The 18,924-nt window shown below is 34.6% G+C and overlaps 1 protein-coding gene across 1 annotated transcript in view; it reads right to left on the bottom strand.

The window, feature by feature from the left end:
• Positions 1 to 18,924, bottom strand: part of LOC135950439 (probable transcriptional regulatory protein Nmul_A2722) — a 204,340-nt gene that overhangs the window by 65,771 nt on the left and 119,645 nt on the right. The window contains exon 2 of the mRNA XM_065499983.1: positions 5,435 to 5,609. Within this exon, the coding sequence (XP_065356055.1) occupies positions 5,435 to 5,609 (175 nt within the window). The remainder of the gene's footprint in view (positions 1 to 5,434; positions 5,610 to 18,924) is intronic.

Here is an 18,924-nt window from a genome sequence, read left to right as displayed (position 1 = left end):
CTACTTTCATTCTGGCGGTGACCCAATTCATGTCTTCTCTAAATTTCTTCAAAATTCACTTGAAATTTCAATATATTTCATAAATTTTTGGTGAAAACCCAATTTTTTCAAAAAATTCTATCTGGAATACAGGGCTGGTTCCAGACATATACAATATAGTTTTGGAATCTACTAGTCCCAGGCTACTTCCACTCTGGCGGTGCACAGTGGAAAATTTTGTTAATTTTCGGATCAAAAATTTCTAACACTTGAATGAATGAGGATTTTAGTAAGATTTATCTGTTGTTAAATAGGTGGAACTTTAAGCTTTAATATATGAAAGGTTAAAAATACATTTTTGATTTTTTTTGGAGTTTTTGTATAAAAGTAATAGTACTATAGTACCTCTAACTCACATACTTTTGGAGTCCATTTAGACCGATTTCAAATTATAACAATTATGGAGAATTAATCCTTCATAAATGTCTGAATATTTCATGAAATTATGTATATTTTTATAAAAAGTTTCGCAATTTTTTATTTTTTTTCGAAATTTTTCAAATTCAACAATAGTTATTTTAATTTTCTTCTATGAAAACCTATTTTTTTTGCACAGTGTTTTAAAGATAATGTTATATAGACAAAAATGAGAAATAGTTATTAAAGTATTTCGAAAAAATTTACCTTGTAAATTAAAAATTGTACAAATTTTTTTTTTTATACTTAGTTTTTTGTTTTTTTATACATATGCGCTGAGAGAGAAAATACTATAAAAGGTGTTAATTAAAAGTTGAATAACTTACAATTTTCATCCGGTTAAAAAAATTAGAAGACTGTTTTGTTAAGAACTAAATTTACTTTATATATAGTTATAAATTTGTATAACCTATCATAACAAAATAAGCTATGAAAAGCAACTAAAATCAAAAAAAGTTTATAATTTTTTTTCTTAAATTTCTGAGTTGCTCAACATTTTTGCATGCCATTTGTTTATAGGCAGCAAAAGGCAGCTAATTTTGATATATGTTTTAGCTAATAAGTTGAGCTTTAATTCTATGGTAAAACTAGATCGGCGGCAAACGGCGCCAATAGTTAAAATCCTAGTCAAAGATGCGTATGTAAGCCAAAAAACATTATATATTTTAAATGAATAAATTTCAAATCTGCTAACAATATATACAAAACTCTTTACAAATATAGAATCTGGACAAGATATTATTTCCAACAAGGTATAACAATTTTGAAAAAATTAATTATAAATATTAAAAATACGCCCTTGAATAAGGTATAATTTTAACTCCCCAAATCTTTGAAGTGGAAAGTTGTTTATTCTGTCGCCATTTTCGAATACTTCTGTTGATATAAGAACTATAATTTCTGCAAATAATTATTGCTTGACATCTTAACTTTACGATACAAGTTGTTGTATGGTTAATTTCAATCATTTGCAAAAATCATTTATGAGATGAATACACCTTATATAATACACTGTGCGGTGAGCCGATTGTCTTCTCTAAATTTCCCAAAAATTCACTTGAAATTTCCATTTATCAAGAATGTGTAATTTTCAATTGAATTTTTGGGAAATTTAGAGAAGACATGTATCGGGTCACCGCCAGAGTGGAAGTAGCCTGGGACTAGTAGATTCAAAAACTATATCGTATATGTCTGAAAGCACCCTGAATTCGAGTTACAATTTTTTAAAAAAATTGGTTTTTTCACTAAAAATTTAGTAATTTAATATGTGCTCGAAATAAGCTGTGAGGTTATTTTTCTGGAAATTTAGTTTTTATGTTAAATATTTTTAATAAATGAATTGTTTTTAATTTTTTTTTTGTAAATACAATAAATAATACCATATTTTGAAATATTTGTCGGTGTTCTTTTTTTAGTATGTAAGATAATTATTAAAATATAACGATATCTTTTATAAAAAGTAATATGCACGAAATAAGCTGTGAGCCACTGTACATATATCATTGATTTGTATATTATCGTTTTTTTATCAGAGTTATTATGTTCGTCCATTTTAATGTTATTAATTAAATTTCTTGCAATATTACCTGGAAATGCATTATTCTTAAGTATTTTTTGTATTTTATTCATATCTCATATCACAGAAATTTTCTGTGAGTTTCTGTATAGAACATAATGGTCTTAGAGGAAAGCTTACTTTATGAATTTTCGGTAACCCATATATTCTTGGAGCAATTACCGTGTCAGTTTTCAGTATTTTCTTCTCTATAAATGTTATAATATTACATTTACGGAGTTCTTCTACCAAGTCATTATTTTTCTTCTGTAGTGAAGATGTTTGATCCTTACTCATTCTTTTGGATGTCATCATGTCACCAATAATATTATTCATCCTCGTTTCGTAATCGTCCTTCTCTATGGCCACTGTGACATTTCCCTTATCGGCATTCAGAATATATGTAGATGGTCTTATTTTTATTCATAAGGTTTCTTGCATATACATCTTTCTCTTTTTCCTAATGTCCCTTTGTTCACATGATTTTCCACCATCCATGTGAATTTTGATCTGTCCATCTCCTGCTGTTCCTCTCCATCAGCAATGTATTTAAACATAGGGAATTTTTTCCTTCTTCGTCGGTATTGCACATTTTTTTCCCAACGATAGAAGCCATTGTACGTCTTCGGATGGTTTTATTTGTCTTATTAATAAAACACTTTTCATTCCTCACTATCCCTAGTTCGTTTCTGTGTCCAACTTTCAGTTTCTCAAATTTATTGAATTGTCGTCGCCAAGTAATTGAAATTGGTTATTTCTAGAAGTGCTGGGTTCGTTTCAATATTCAATTTTTTATGCTGGTGCATATTAAGAGACTTAGTTAACCGCCGCACGGTGGCTCATTCTCAATTTCATCGATCAATAGTCCAACTTTTTGTTAACTCCGATTTCAAAAATTTTAATGCCATTCAATAGTAAACACATTGAAAAAAGTACCATTATTACCCGAATGCACTTAAATTTTCCAGTACAGTACGGGCTCGATTTGTGCAACTACCTATTATTGCAACTGACCGACTAGCGCAACAGCCTATTTTTTAACATTAGAGTCTTTAAGTGCAACTTTATTTTTTTTTCATATGTAATATTATTCAGAAGTTATTCTATTCTCTATTTATTCTGGTTGTTTTTTTAATCAGAAGCGTAATTCAAAACTATTTACCAAATCATAGGCACCTAAAAAATACTTTCACGACGACACTGCTCTCATAATGAATTTTGGCTGTTTATTCACAGTTATTTTTTAAAATAAAATATTTTCTCCACATCTCAATTTGTTATCCTCCCGAATATCATTTATATTAAAAAGATTATATTCACTAAATATTCATTTACCTTGCTCAATCAGAAGACGAGTTGCTTCGGCTGTCTTAATGCCACATATATTATATTGCGCCGAAGTATTTTCGGGTACAGGGGCCCAGATACTAAGAAAATATAGACAGATTTTTAACAGGATTATCCGTTACGTTTTTGGTTTGAAAATACGAGATCATGTTACTCAGCATATATATAAGGTCCTTGGATCATCTTTTGATGATTTTATTGGTATTAGGATGCTATTATTTTTTTATAAATCAATTGTTAAAGGTTACCCTGGGTATATTGTTGGCATGTTTAATTTTTCTCGTTCGATCAGAAACACTCAGATAATTTTTCCCATTAGACACTTGAACTGCTTTCAGAAATCGTTTCAAATTCGTTTATCTAAAATTTGGAATGCCTTACCGAGAGAATTGAGAAAATTTTCTTATACACTTCCTCAATTAAAATTAAAATTATTAGAACTTGCAGAATCGCATGTTTATCTTAACGCGTAACAGATTTATAAAGATTATTTAAAACTATACTATGTACTGTTAAGCAATGAAAAACAATAAGAATCTTATCCAGCATTCATTATGGCTTGTTTTCACTTTTACTATTTATTGATCTCAAATCTTAATGATTACTTATTTTGTACTTTATTTACTATGTATAGTACTTTAAATTTAAATGTATATATTTTTGTTAATTGTAGTTTTTTATATAGTTAGTAGCTTTTATTAACCATATAAGGCCCTTAAGGGCTCGGTTATGTAATTGAAGAATTAATAAAAAAAAAAAAATATTATTTACCAAAAAAATATATACACCATTTATTTTTACTTTGTTATGTTTAATAAATGACTTAATTACTTTTTGTTAATTAAATTGCATGTTTTTGTAAAAAAAAAGAATGAAAAATAATAGCGTATTAGTGGTTGCTTATTGCAACATTTCGAATATCGCAACAACCTCGATTTCCTTTCGGTTGAGCCGTACTGTAGTTAGTTTTAGCTACTAATGAACAAAATAAGACCCATCCAAAGCAAATATATTTTTTAAGGGCATGTATAATGGACATAAATCACACAGCCTAATTTCATGGCGATCGGTACATAATTAGTCCTAGCTCCCATATAACGCCCTCTTCCGAAAATCTCTTTAACGAGCATAAATCTCTTAAAAATGTTGGTATAAATATAAAATTCAACAGAAATAACATTCATATAGACATAAATCACACGACCTAACTTCATGGCGATCGGTACATAATCAGTCATAGCTCCCATATAAGACCCGCTTCCGAAAATCACTTTAACGAGCTAAATCTCTTAAAAATGTTATAAACACAAAATTCAACAGAAATAACTTCCATATAGACATAAATCACACTACCTAATTTCATGGCGATAGGTCCATAATTAGTCATAGCTCCAATATAATGCCCTCTTCCGAAAATCATTCACGAAAATATATTCTAGTGTAGGGTATTATATGGTCGAGCTTGACCGAACATACTTCCTTACTTGTTTTTATCAGCTTACAACTTTTTTATAAGTAAAGCTGATGCTAAAAATAAAAAAATCCGCATTTTCATACTAAATGCTATAAAAAAATTAAAAGTTCAACTTATGCTTATCAACTGCTGAACCGATTTTAATGAAATTAAAACTGGAGAAAAATTCAAGAAGTTATCTGTCCATCAAAAAAAAATTTCTAAAATATCTCTATCGGTTCAAAAGTTACAGAGTTTTGGCCGATGAAAAACGACAATGAGCCACTGTGCGCCGTTTGCTTGTTATTGTCAGTTTCGTTAAATTTTAAAGAATTTACGGTCCTGTAAATACAGTTTTGGGTTGGTCGTTTTTTCCTTCTAATACTTAAGGGTCTCAATTGCAAGCTTGTCGAACTTAGTCCTGGAAGTGATATACACCCTTGGGTTGCCCTTAAGGTCAATAGTGACAGTGTGGGTTCTATCTCCCGTAAGACCGGTGGAAACCATACTGACGATACTGGCCAAACAGAACGGTAATCTCCTTACAGACCAGTTGTATACCGATTTTTTTTATGTTCCTAATATAGTCGTAAATTTATCAACAATTATTTAATTATACTTACATTAACAACACCATTTTCTTTATCCAAAATTTCAATTTCTTCAGCACCAAACTTAATAGCGTCTTCCGTAATTACATCTTCAAGGTCATTAACATGTTGCAATCGTGATTTATCAATTACTGCTTGCACAAGCCCAATTTCCTCAAAAAGGTGATTGGCATCTAAAATAGTAGCACTAAAATAATTTTATTAATATTATGATCATCGGAATTTTATTTAATGTAATTATTAATTATTGTAATTTATAGGTTAGCGTAATATACGGGAATTCATAATTCCTAATTGCTTTCCTCTCTTCAATTTGTGAATTTTATATTATTAGACAGACAGACAGACAGTAATGAGAAACACAATTTTTAGTTTAATCAGACAGACAGTAAGTGAGAAACACAATTTTTAGTTTAACTAGGTTTAAACGAGTAATGTAGATTATCTTTATCCCAGAAACTAGCTCTTAGTCTTATAAATGTAGTACATTCCAGATAGCTGAAATGTTTGGTTAGGTTGAACTTTATGTATTTTTTTAGATTTATCCTTTCTTGGTTAATGTATTTGTACCAGTTAAAGGTTTTAGACCATGAATTCCCTTTACTGATCAAAATATCTATTTTTATACCCTTCACCATGAGTGGCAAGGGTATATATAAGTTTGTCATTCCGTTTGTAATTTCTACATTTTTCATTTGCGACCCCATAAAGTATATATATTCTGGATCGTTATAGATAGCGGAGTCGATATAGCCATGTCCGTCTGTCCGTGTGTATGTTGAAATCAACTTTCCAAATCCCATAAATAACTTACGAACATGATTTATACATCAAAATCTCAATAATTCTTCCGGCTCGGTTGCTAAAATCGAGAAAATCGGTCCACAAATGGCATAAGCAAAAAACCCAATAGACCATGTATTTTGTTAGTGTTTTATGAAATCATGTACATATGTATATAATAACATAATAAAAAGAAAACAAGTAACAGAGCTATATTCGGCTGTGCCGAATCTTATATACCCTTCACCAAAGTATACCTTAATTTTATGTTGAAAAAAAATAACAACAAAAATAATAAAAAAAAATAAACCAAACGCACTCAAATACATACAAATTATGCACGCGTGCGTTTGATTTGTAATTCTCATTTCATTCCACATTGTAGATTCTACCCAACAACAATATTTGGGTGTTTGTGCTGTTTACGTATGATAGAGTTGCTCATATGAGAACTCATTATAAAAAACTCTCTCTATTTTGTTAGAGAATAAGATTTACAAAGAAACAAAATGTAATTGGTGAATATACTCAATGTGTATTACACACATCTACATACATACATATATACACACAACTAAAGTTTTGTTTTCTTTTTATTATGCTACAAGCTGAACCCGGTCCGCGTTGCTGGCCCTTACAATAATTCTGTTTTATATTGCATCTCGATTTGAATATACAGTGTCGGACAAAAAACAGCACGGACTTCCCCGACCTGACATCGCATCCGAAACACTGAGGTGGTCATTTGACAAAGTTGTAATAAGTACAGTGGCATGATATGCACTTAAAAAAGAAACGGATGTATTTAAGGCAAATGGGATATTATATTTATGAATTCATCTTAAGGACAGGGGATATACGTTTCTTTATTTTATTTACTCGGGAGCAAACCACATACAAAACATGAATTTTCCAAATGTAAGCCAGCAATAGTCAACGATTGGCCTAATGCTTTGTCGTTGGAAATCTTTGGTATGCGTGAAATCATTACGTCTTCGAATTTTAATCTGCCACCGATGATTGTTGCCTCAATTAAATTTGGTGAACATTTTTTGATGGTCAATCGTGTTCCTTTGCATAATTTTGGCGCCTTCAATGTTTCAGTAGCATAATTGAGGCTTGTTCTTCGTTCATTACTGTGTCAATCAATTTGTATGTTGTTTCGCCAGTCAGTTTCAATTAATTTGCTCATTGAGCTTGTTGACATCATCATTTTTTGGTACCAAAATTGCACGTTCCCACAGCCAATCCGAATGTTTGTAGTTGGTTGTAAGACTTGTCGACAACGGATTGAATATTCATTTGCATTTGGCAGAAGTTCGGCGGGAACGAAATCTGATTTGTCGACGTTGTTTACCATATTAGTTGTACTTTCGGAAATTTTGTTTATCATTGGTTGATAATATAAAAGCACATTTATAGTACAATGTTAACAGCGGCCTACTTGTTTTATCGAACGATATGAAAATTTGGTATGTACCGGACATGTTACACGAAATCATTCGTTTAAGAGTATACCACTGTGAATTAAAATTTTTAGAATGATGTTAAGCAACGAAATTAAATTTAGCATTGTTTGACGTTGGGAATGAAAAAAAGCATTTATTTCTCGAATGAAAAAATAAAAATAATTTTTTGGCAATTTTTTTTTTAACTTTTTTTTTATTTGCAAAAGTTTGGCCACAATTAATGATCTTGAAATCATTATGTATAGTGTCATTAGCGGTATAGTGTAAAAATTTGATTTTACCACGCCCCTCCGCCCACAGACCGAATATCAAAAATCTGAAGATTCACTGAAAATTTGATAAAAATCGGTCCAGCCATATCTCCGGAATCACTATGCCGATTTCGTGCAAACTTCAAATAAACCATCTACAACCCCAACGTACCCTGAAATTTTAGTTGAAATCGGTCGACCCGTTTTCGCAGTTAGTGGTGACATCAAAATGTACACTTATTTTTATATATAAGATTATATATGTACATGATTTCATGAAACACTAACAAAATACATGGGTTTTTGGGGTTTTTGCTTATATCTCGGCCATTTGTGGACCAATTTTCTCGATTTTAATAAAATTCCGGAGATTTTGATGTATCAATCATGTTTGTAAGTTGTTTAGGGGATTTGGAAAGTTGATTTCAACACACAACACACAGTGGGGCAGAATCGAAATTTTTTTGAAATAAATCTGGAATTTCTAAACGGCTGGTCCGATCGGGATAAAATTTGAGTTGGGTGTAGCCAAGAATTTTTCGAGTTTAAGTTATTAAAATGAGCCCTGCAAATAATCCACGAAGCCGCGCTATGGGGGCTCAAAATAGGGTACCTTCGACATGTAAAATTTTTAAACACGTGCCATTTTTTGTTTCCCATCCGATTTCAAAGAATTTTATATTTTTGGAAAGCGCTCGGCTAGATCTTTAAAAAACATGCTTGTGTGTGCTATTTATCTCTTATAATTTTCTAGTTATAGGCATTTCAAAATTGAAATTTTAAAATTTTGCCATACCTTGGTCCGCTTTTTTAAAAATATAGGGCGCACTTTTTGACCGAATGGACTCGAATTTTTTTGTTAGTTAGACAACTAAATTACCAACAACATGCAAAAGATTTCAGAGCAATGTCAATTACGAATCCAAAAATAACAGATTTTCAATTTAAAAATTCAAAAAATAGTATATTTTTGCTGTTTTTTGGACAAAAAGGTGACATAACTCTTTTTTTTATTAAAAAACAACTTTCTTTAAGAACATATAACAATTTTATGTTTTTCTATAAAGTTTCTTTGCGGAGAACATTTTGGTATAAAAAACATGTCCTATTTTTCGAACATTTCGGCCCTACGCCCCTTGGAAATTGACCTATTTTTTATCAAAATTTCAACTTTGGGCCTCATGTTCTAAAATCCCAAAGCTGGGATCAGAAAATGGAAAGCAGTTTTGGAAACCCTGATGTGTTCCCTATTTATCCCTAAAATTGTAAAAAATACCATTTTTGGGATTTTCGCTCCAATTTTTAGGAATTGCGGGATTCCCTTTGACCTTTTGACAAGTTTACACCTTGTTATTTAGAATGAGAAACTTAAAAAACGCTGAAATTTCATTCAGTTTCATTAATAAATAAAGATTTTATTACATATTCATTGAGTTTCTAAAACTAAAGGGCGTAGGGCCGACATGTTCGAAAAATAGGACATGTTTTTTATACCAAAATGTCTGACGGAATTGTTGAAGATTTGGATCCCGGAGATATCTGGGTCCTTCAGAAAATTGATTTCAACAGACGGACAGACAGACAGACGGACATGGCTTAATCGTCTCCGCTATCTATAAGAATCCAGTATATATATATATGCAAACGGAATGACAAACTTATATATACCCTTCTCACGAAGGTGAAGGGTATAACAAAGGTTTAGTTGTATGTATATTAGAGTGACAGACGATTTTTTTTTAGATTGTGACACTAGGCCTGAAAGTTAAGTGCTGAAAATTTGAGCCAAATCGGACAACGATTTCTGAAATTTCAAAAATTTTACTATTTATGTATTTGAAATAAATAGGTGAAACTCGTTAACTTTCTGCATTGTTTTCTAGACCCAGCAAAAACTTTACTTACTTAGTAAGCCAGCAAGTAATATTGGAGCCAAGGCATAACTACTTATTATTTGACTGAAACACTACTTATCTTTGTTCGAGATTTTTAAAAATTTCATGGGTCAAGCTTACAAATGTACTTTCAATCAGTTGAGAAATAAGTAGTAAATTCGCAACAAGAATATGTAGCTAAAAAAAAACACAAAAAATATTGCCTTGTGTGGGAATCGAACAGTCACATTATTTGTTTATGTTTGATAGTCAAGCTGCTAACTCACTGCTCCATGTACGAGTTATTTTACTGTAAGTTAACAATAGTTTTAACATCAGCATATAAATGAATATGATATGAACAAAAAAAATAATGGCTTTGACAGGTGGCGAACCACTAACCTCCTGTTTTCCAGTCAAACACACTAGATAGCTGTGCTAAATGCAAAAGTTCATTAGCAGCCTGTATAAAAATAAGTACTTATTCTAATAAATAAAATAATGTGCTGGGTAACCACCACAAAATAATGCATGAAATAACTAGTTGTCATTACAAAAATTCACAAAATGTTTGCTGGGGAAATATGTAGATTTATTTATATTAATGAATATTACATTAAAAAAAAATTGGAAATTAACCCTGTATCTCCTTTGGGTCAAAATGACCCAAAAACTGTGTTATCGCCAAAATTTGGAAAAAAAATTCTATATAAATTCTTTTGCAATTGAATGCAAAATAATCGAAATGTGTACGTAATTATCGCTGTAATGAGATATAAATGACAAAATTTGGTTAAAAAATGTTAAAGTTATTAAAAATTCGCCAGACCATTAATGTGTATCAGGCCACTTGAACAAGAAATTTAGGGAAAAAAATTAACATATTTTGAGAAAAATTAAAATAAAAGCTAATTTTTATTTAAAATGTATCCGTATTTACTTGTGTTTGAGTTTTTGTCTTCGCAACTGGCAGCATAATTTTCTGTTGTTAAATGGCAACAAGAAATTTTGTGGTTGCCCTCTGGCAACGCAACTGAAGTTCGGTTGCCATCCATAATCTACACATTATGCACGTTAAAATGTACACAGTGCAACAGTGAACAAAACACACGATCATGACTATATAGGTTCGACTCTACTACCAAAGGGTAGTAAAACCCTATACTCAGTTTGTCCATTTTGGTGACCGATTTTATTTTATGGGACCCCAAAGTTTCTGAAAATCAGTGGGGCGACTAAAAAAGGTGTCATCAGTTTTTGGTTAACAGCTAATTCAGACTGTGTGGTACGGCTTAACTTTATATGCCAATAATATAAGAGTCCGCCAAATAAATTTCATTAAATTTTTTTTCCAAAAAATAGCTTTTTCATGCACTTTTGTTGAAAAAATATAGGAAGAAAATTTTTTTTTTACTTTTTTAGAATAATTTCCAGGGTCTCCTAATTTTTCACTAACAATATTTAGCAAAGTTGTAGCTACGGTAAAGTTGAACAACTCTTGAGAACATATCAATACATTCTGAACGTGTCTAGTCACTCTAAATAGCACATAAAGATCACTATGTACCTTAACAATTTTCGTTTCTACTTTTTTTGACGCTATAACAATGATTTTTTGTTTAAATAGTATGATCAAGTCCACACTTCTATGTTGTGTTGTATTATTTACTCGGCTGAGGTGTTCGGAATGGCGATCATTGGGTGGACCCTCAATGTCACACATTTAAAAAAAAATCGCCAAAAAGCCATTTATTATCCGAATAAGCTGAAATTTAGAATATAGAAAGTCCTTGAGAATGTTTTTTTAAATTTAGCTCGATATTTTTTTGTATTTTATATATGATGGGCCCACGAAAGGTCGAAATTTGTTTTTTTATACGACGTATATTTGTGACAAAATTTTAAAGAAAATAAAACAAACCTGATAACAATTATTTCGTCTCTATAAAGAGTTACACGCATCCAAATTTGGAGCTTCTTTTTATATATTTCAACTTTGTATGCGTGTGTTTTTTAAGTTTTTTCCCAAAAAGTCCCCATATTTTTTCTGTTATAAAAAACTAATTTTCTTCGTGGCTATATAAATTTTTTATGATCTGGAAAGAGAACTTAATGCAAAAACGTATAAAGTAAAATTTGACTAACTTATGCGGACATTGTAACCCCCAGCCCTATTCAAACTTGGGCAATTTTGAAACAAAATTTTAGGTTTGAGTAAAAATTCTAAAAACCCAAAGCACCGATCCTCAAAGAATCATCATATTTGTATAGCTCTATATGTTGTTTATATACATACAAAACTATACATACTATCATACTGCAAATAACGTTAAAGTGGGCTATTTTCTAAAAAAAAATCAGTTTTTGGAACACCTTTTCCCCGTTTTAGAATGGCAATACTAATACTAAATACAAAGAATGGCAAAAATAATGATGCCATTGACTTAAGAACATTTAGATCTATATTACTTCCAAATTGTATTGCGATGTCTGTAACTGTTCAAATTTTACATTAATTCAAAGTTTTTATTTTTCTTGATGGAAAATCACCATTTTAAAATATTGTTAGTTTTTAAGGTAAATGACGTCCGAGAAAACACAAAATTAATTCATTTCACTAAAATGTCAATCTCCAAGTCAAATTTCCACCGATATCAAAAACTTATATAAAAAGCTTATATTTACTCTTCAGAAGCTCCACAAACCTTGCCCACTTTAAAAAATTTTAATGTTTTTTCATATCTTGCATCAAGCCGGTCTTGCGTGATCAAGATTGGATAAAGTGATGCGCCCGGGTCATACCGATAATGATTTGCCCATTCTTCGTTATTCCAGCAGAATAGAGAAGTATACACTCGAACATACATTTTTAACAAACAATTTTTGTTTAAGAGTTAAAAACTAGTAAAAAACTAAAATTTTTAAGCTACAAAGTGATTTTTGACAGCTATTTAGTATGCCTAGATATGTTCGGATTGCATTGATATGTTCACAAGAGTTATTCAGATTTACCGAAGCTACAACTTTGCAAAATATTGTTATTGAAAAATTAGGAGACCCTGGAAGTTATTCTAAAAAAAGTAAAAAAAAATGTTTCTTCCTACACAGAAAAAAATGGTAACAGTTATTAAGCAATTGAAAAAATTTGTTTGAAATATGATTTTAATTTTCAATAATTTTTTAATTGAATATGTTTTTTTAATACTCATATCAGCAATTTCTTTTAGATATTTATTAACAATTTCAGTTGTTGAAATTCAATAGCAATATTATATTGAAAGTCATGGCAGAACAAGGCACAATTACTAGAAAGTATGTTCTCTATTATACATTCCCTATAACGTCAAACAAAAGAAAATGACGGTATATTGAGAAAACCAAAATTGTTAACGGACCTAATAAATTTATGTCGACATTTAGTAACAGGCACTTTGTCGATACTTTGAGAAAACGGGCCTTAGGTTTTTGGCTCTCAGTTACCTATCTAGTTGTTGTCTATGGTAGTAACACTTTAAGCATTATTTTAATTTTGATATTTATACCCTACACCACCACAATGGGGAGGGTATTATGCGTTTGTGCAGATGTTTGTAACGCGCAAAAATATTGGTCTAACACCCACCTTAACCCAGATATGCCGACGGCTTGAGCTTGATAATTTTAAAAGTACTTTTATATTATTTTGTAAGCAAATGATAAATAAAAAACAGTGCAATTAAAGTTTTTTAAAAATTTATTGAAAAAAGCTAAAACGCAATAATGAAACATTAATGCATATAACAATCAAGCTAATCTTCATAAATATAAATTCCAAAAAAATATAGTATTTATTCACTTGTAAATGTACAAAATTTTACTTTCAGTATAAACGAGATATGTCCATAATGACTAAATATGGGCATTTTGAAAATATCACAAACTAAAAATTCAATAACTCAAAAATAGTAGCAAAAAATAATGGTGAGTACTAAGTATGTGAACAACAAAAAATGGTATTTTGATAAACGTGACGTATCCTGTAAACAAGAACTACATGTACTACATGTAGTACAGTCGGCATATCTGGGTTAAAGTATACCGATCGACTTAGAATAACTTTCTGAGTCGATTAAACGATGTCCGTCCGTCTGGCTGGCTGTCCATGTAAACCTTTACGATGGGTAGTTTCCTCTACGATGGGTAGTCATCTTGACGCGATGTAGAAGCTTAAGTGCGATGATTCGTGTTGGCCATGCTGGAGGGGAGAGTTTAACTTGAGTTGGCAGGGTCTCCCATTCCAGAAGGGCACGCGTTGAGCATGATACTAAGAACTACCCTCCCCCCTTTGTCTGATAGCGTCTGTTCTCCTCTGGGGCGGCTATCAGACGCTTTTTCCATCGAACCATTTTCCCCTCATTGAGAGGGGTGGTTAAGGTGGATAGTCTGGCTGGTCCGTAAGGACTCTTTAATGTCCGTCCGAAATCCACCAGCGTCTGTTTCCCATATTGGGCGGCTGGTGGTCTACGTCTGTTTCTCCAATGGGGCGGCAGTTAATTCAACACCTGGCAGCAGGTATAAAATGCAATTAATTGTCCATCAGGACACATGGAGGAAAGAAAGCCATGCCCCATGTACCCGGTCGGGGGCTTCATAATCTCCGGGGACCCTACTCCCACAGCGATGGTTTCGGGCTGTGGTGAGTCGAATGCTACTGCAACTCAGGCTAGTCAGGTGATCACACCGGGCCAGACTAGTCTGCATGCTACTGGTGTCGCAAGAGGTCAATCTGGCATACCCAGATTGGCTGATTGTAAAAAATCTAAAGCAATAGGTGGTAGTGACCTAAGCGGCGAGGTACCTCTGGACTTCTCTCCAAGTACCTCCAAAGCCGCTAAAGCCCAAGGCGGCTAAACCCCCTGTTTCGGGTGCATCTAAGGGGGAAGCGACTAAGTCGCCCCTCACGGATGCTTCCCATATGCCAACTGTGCGCTCAGGTCTTGTGAAGGAATTCTCCTGTCCTGAAGACGCATCACCCCTGGCCAATTCCGGCTCTGAAATTAACCCCAGGCATAAAAACCCTGCTAGAAGGGCTGCTACCACCAGGCGTTCCGCTTACCGCATTGTTGAGGCACTTGGCTCTAAAAAAGTCGAGGATCTCACTAAGGAGCAACAAGCTTCACTTTCCTGGGCGAAAGCCTATATTGCTGGTCTCAAGACCGCTCCTCCTTCTGCTGAATTACCAGCGGGGCCTAAACGGCAACGTTCAGAGGAGGATACAGCAGCCAAGAGCCAGCAACCGGGACCTAAACGGCCCAAAGCGACACAAAGGTCGTTAGCTAAGTCCTTTAGCGAGATTGTCAAAGACAGTCTTGTCAGGGCGGTTATCGACCGGAGTGCCAATGACGGATCCATATCTCAATTGAATTGGGATATGGTGAAGCAAAAACTGGTAGGGGTGTTTTGGAAAGTTCTCAAAGAGAACCAAGGCACTCCTCCACAATGCGATGACGCTGGTTGGTACCAGGGTCACGTAAAACTTATGTCTTGCGTAGATGAACGCTCATCGTTGCTACTAAAGACTGCCGTCGCATCACTGGGTGAGGTTTGGCCTAGGCTTGAGGTGTTATCTGTGAGTGAGATACCCCGAAAGCCTAGATCCATAGCTAAAATACCAGCTGAGCCATCTAGCCCGGAGGAGATCTTGGAGATCCTTCAGTGCTGTAACCCACAGCTTCCAACTCAAGACTGGAAAGTTGTTAAGGTTACGGACGCTGAGGGCTCTTCAAGAAAAGCGATCGTTGTCCTGAATAAGGACTCCTTGGGGCCGCTAAGGAAGGCACAAGGGAAGGTTTACTATGGATTTGGTACGATCATCCTGCGTGTCTACCGTAGCGACAACAAAGGCGATACCTCCTCAGGTGATGTAAAGCCCATGCTCTCGGAAGAGGGCATGGATTGCAATGACGCCACTGATCCAACCGTCACTGAAGATACCAACTCAGTCTCCGAACTAGTTGGTACATTCTTTGAACGGATGGATGAGGTGGTGGACGAGGACGCCCTCCTGAATTCTGACCAGGAGGACGCCGACGTCACTATTGTAAAAATGGAGCATGGTGAGGGTGACACAGATAAACCTTCACCACTCTAAAGCAGCATCAGCTGCACTGCTCCTCCGAATTGCTCAGAACGGGGAGGAGCTAGTCATGGTCCAGGAACCTTGGGCCCATCAGGATCGCATCTGTGGACTATGTCTGAAGGGCTATAAGCTCTACTTCGCTAAAGGCGCAGGTAAAATTAGATCCTGTATAATGGCTAAAAGCTCTTTGAAAATCTTCATTCTGTCTGATTACAGCAATGAAGATACAGTAGCAGTCTCATGGGAAACTAATGAAGGCTGTTTGTTATGGCTGAAATCCAGCTACATGGCGCATGACCACGGGGAGCATCCACCAAACGATGATGTCCGTAGTGTTGTGAAAAAGGCGAATGAGTCCAGGATACCTTTGGTTATCTGTGCTGACGCTAACTCGCACCACATTGTATGGGGTAGCAGCGACACCAACACAAGATTAATAATTGTGCTGTCTCCGGCGACTGCTCTTTTTCTGATCATCTATATATTGATTTCAATATTAGTGTAACATATAGGAGTGATAATACCATTCTAAATAGGAGAAAGACCAATTGGGAGTTGCAGAGTGATGTACTCTCTCGGTCTCTACCAAACCCGCCCACTATTGAAAATAGGGACGATATTGAGGTAGCAGTTGAGCCACTTACAGAAGCGTTCCAATCAGCTACTAATTTGGCCTGTAAGCCGAATATCTGCAGGGGTAGGAATAAGCCTCCCTGGTGGAACCCTGAGATTGCACACGCAAGAAGGGCGTGTCGTAAATTGTTCAACGAGGCAAAGAGGCTGGGTAACTGGCCGGAATATAAGTCCTCAGTGAACCACTTTAAGAACCTTACGAGGAATGCGAAAAGGAAAGCCTGGAGGGACTTCTGTAGCGGCGTGGAAGGATCCTCTAAGACTAACCGATTACGTAAAATTGTATCAATCTCTCCGGTTGTACCAAGCTATATTCATAAACCCTGTGGTAGATGGACTCTGAATAGTAAGGAAACACTTGAGGTCCTATTAGATACTCATTTTCCAGGTTGCCTTCCAGTCGATGATGAGACTGTGAATGGGGCTGTCGATTCTGCTGCTCCGGGTGATAACTCTGTTCCGATAAACAGGGATAGAATCCAATGGGCAATCAAAAGCTTCGACCCGTTTAAATCTCCTGGGCCGGATGGCATTATTCCTGCTGATCTTCAAAAGAACGAAGAAATAGTTGTACCATGGCTCATTAGCATATACACAGCATGTATTAGATGGACCTATATCCCCACATGGTGGACGAGATGTAGAGTAGTCTTCATTCCTAAAGGTGGTAAGGCGACTCACACTAAACCAAAGGATTATAGGCCAATTAGTCTTGCATCCTTCCTGCTGAAAACCCTAGAAAGGGTGATTGACGTATGACCATTCCGTCGGAACTCATCTCTAAATCCCAACATGACTACACCAAAGGCAGATCTGTGGAAACAGCTCTACATTCGCTAGTTGGCTCCATTGAGGAGTCGCTAATACATAAGGAGTATTCACTTGTTGCCTTTCTCGATATTGAAGGAGCTTTTAACAATGTTAGGCCCGATGCCATCCTATCTGCGATGGATGAACTGGGAATTGATCTATGTGTTCGCCGACTAGTCGAAAAGATACTTGGTTATAGAGTCATTTGTGCTACTTTAGGTGGTGTAAGTGTTTTAAAAGTGGCCAATCGTGGAACCCCGCAGGGGGGTGTATTATCACCACTTCTGTGGAATTTGGCTATGAATTCCCTGTTGATCAGGTGTAGTGTACCAACACACTTCGCTATACACCTACATAATAATAATAATAATATAAACAATGTAAAGTACATTTGAGTGCAATGTGTCATGTTGCACATATGTTACACACAAAACACTCACATGCACTAAATATCACTCAAATGTAATAGCCAATAGGAAAATAGAATTATGATTAGACTAAGATAGATTATTAATTAGAATAAGAGAGGGGATACTAAAATATAGTATATAAACCCCGAAATTATATAAATAAAATCAGACTTTGTTAAACCATATACAAAGACTCGTCTTTTATTGTATAGGGACTTTACGCTCTTCGAAGAAATTCGGAAATTGGCGTATTGAAGACCATAGGCACCTGGATGCCGGTCTAAGACAAAGATCTACAAACAAAGCGTACTTTACACAGGATGGACAACAGAAGGATCAAGGCAGTCGCATATGCTGACGATGTTGCAGTTTTTATATCTGGAAAATTTCTGGATACAATATCTAGTTGTATGGAATCAGCATTAAGTACACTGAGTGAGTGGAGTATTTCAAGTGGACTTAGTGTGAACCCACAAAAAACGGAATTGGTTCTCTTCACTAGGAGGTATAAGATCGATGACTTCAGACCACCTAGACTGAATGGAATCCGTCTTGAGATTAGAGATAATGCGAAGTATCTTGGCATCATTCTAGATAAAAGACTGTCCTGGAATTTGAATATTCAAAACAGGATTAACAAGGCTTATGTAGCCATCTACTCCTGTAAGAAGGCAATTGGTACAAACTGGGGTATTATGCCGAAGGGTATCAATTGGATCTTCAAAGCAGTTGTTAAACCCATCTTGTTCTATGGAGTGTTGGTGTGGTGGCACGCCTTGGATAATGCTACTCACCGTAAGGCTGTCGAACGAGTTCTCAGGACTATTGCGATACTGATTACAAGCGCTATAAGGACTACCCCCTCTAAGGCACTTTTTACTATCCTAAACTGGTTACCAGTTGATTTGATGGTGATACAAATGGCTCTCAACTCTGCTGTGAGACTGAATGCTGGATGTTCGTGGTCTGGTAAAGATCATGGGCACTCTAAGATACTGAACTACTATGGGTACTTACATAGTAATGTCGATTACTGCATCGCAAAACCATTTTTCGATAGGCATTTCCATATTAAGATCCCGAATAGGGATTCATGGCAGCGCGGACTCTTACCCCCTGATGATGTCATAAGGGTATTTACTGATGGCTCAAAG

Source organism: Calliphora vicina, chromosome 2 (assembly GCF_958450345.1).
Source record: "Calliphora vicina chromosome 2, idCalVici1.1, whole genome shotgun sequence".
Classification (NCBI taxonomy): domain Eukaryota; kingdom Metazoa; phylum Arthropoda; class Insecta; order Diptera; family Calliphoridae; genus Calliphora; species Calliphora vicina.
This window is presented reverse-complemented; position numbering and strand designations above follow the sequence as displayed.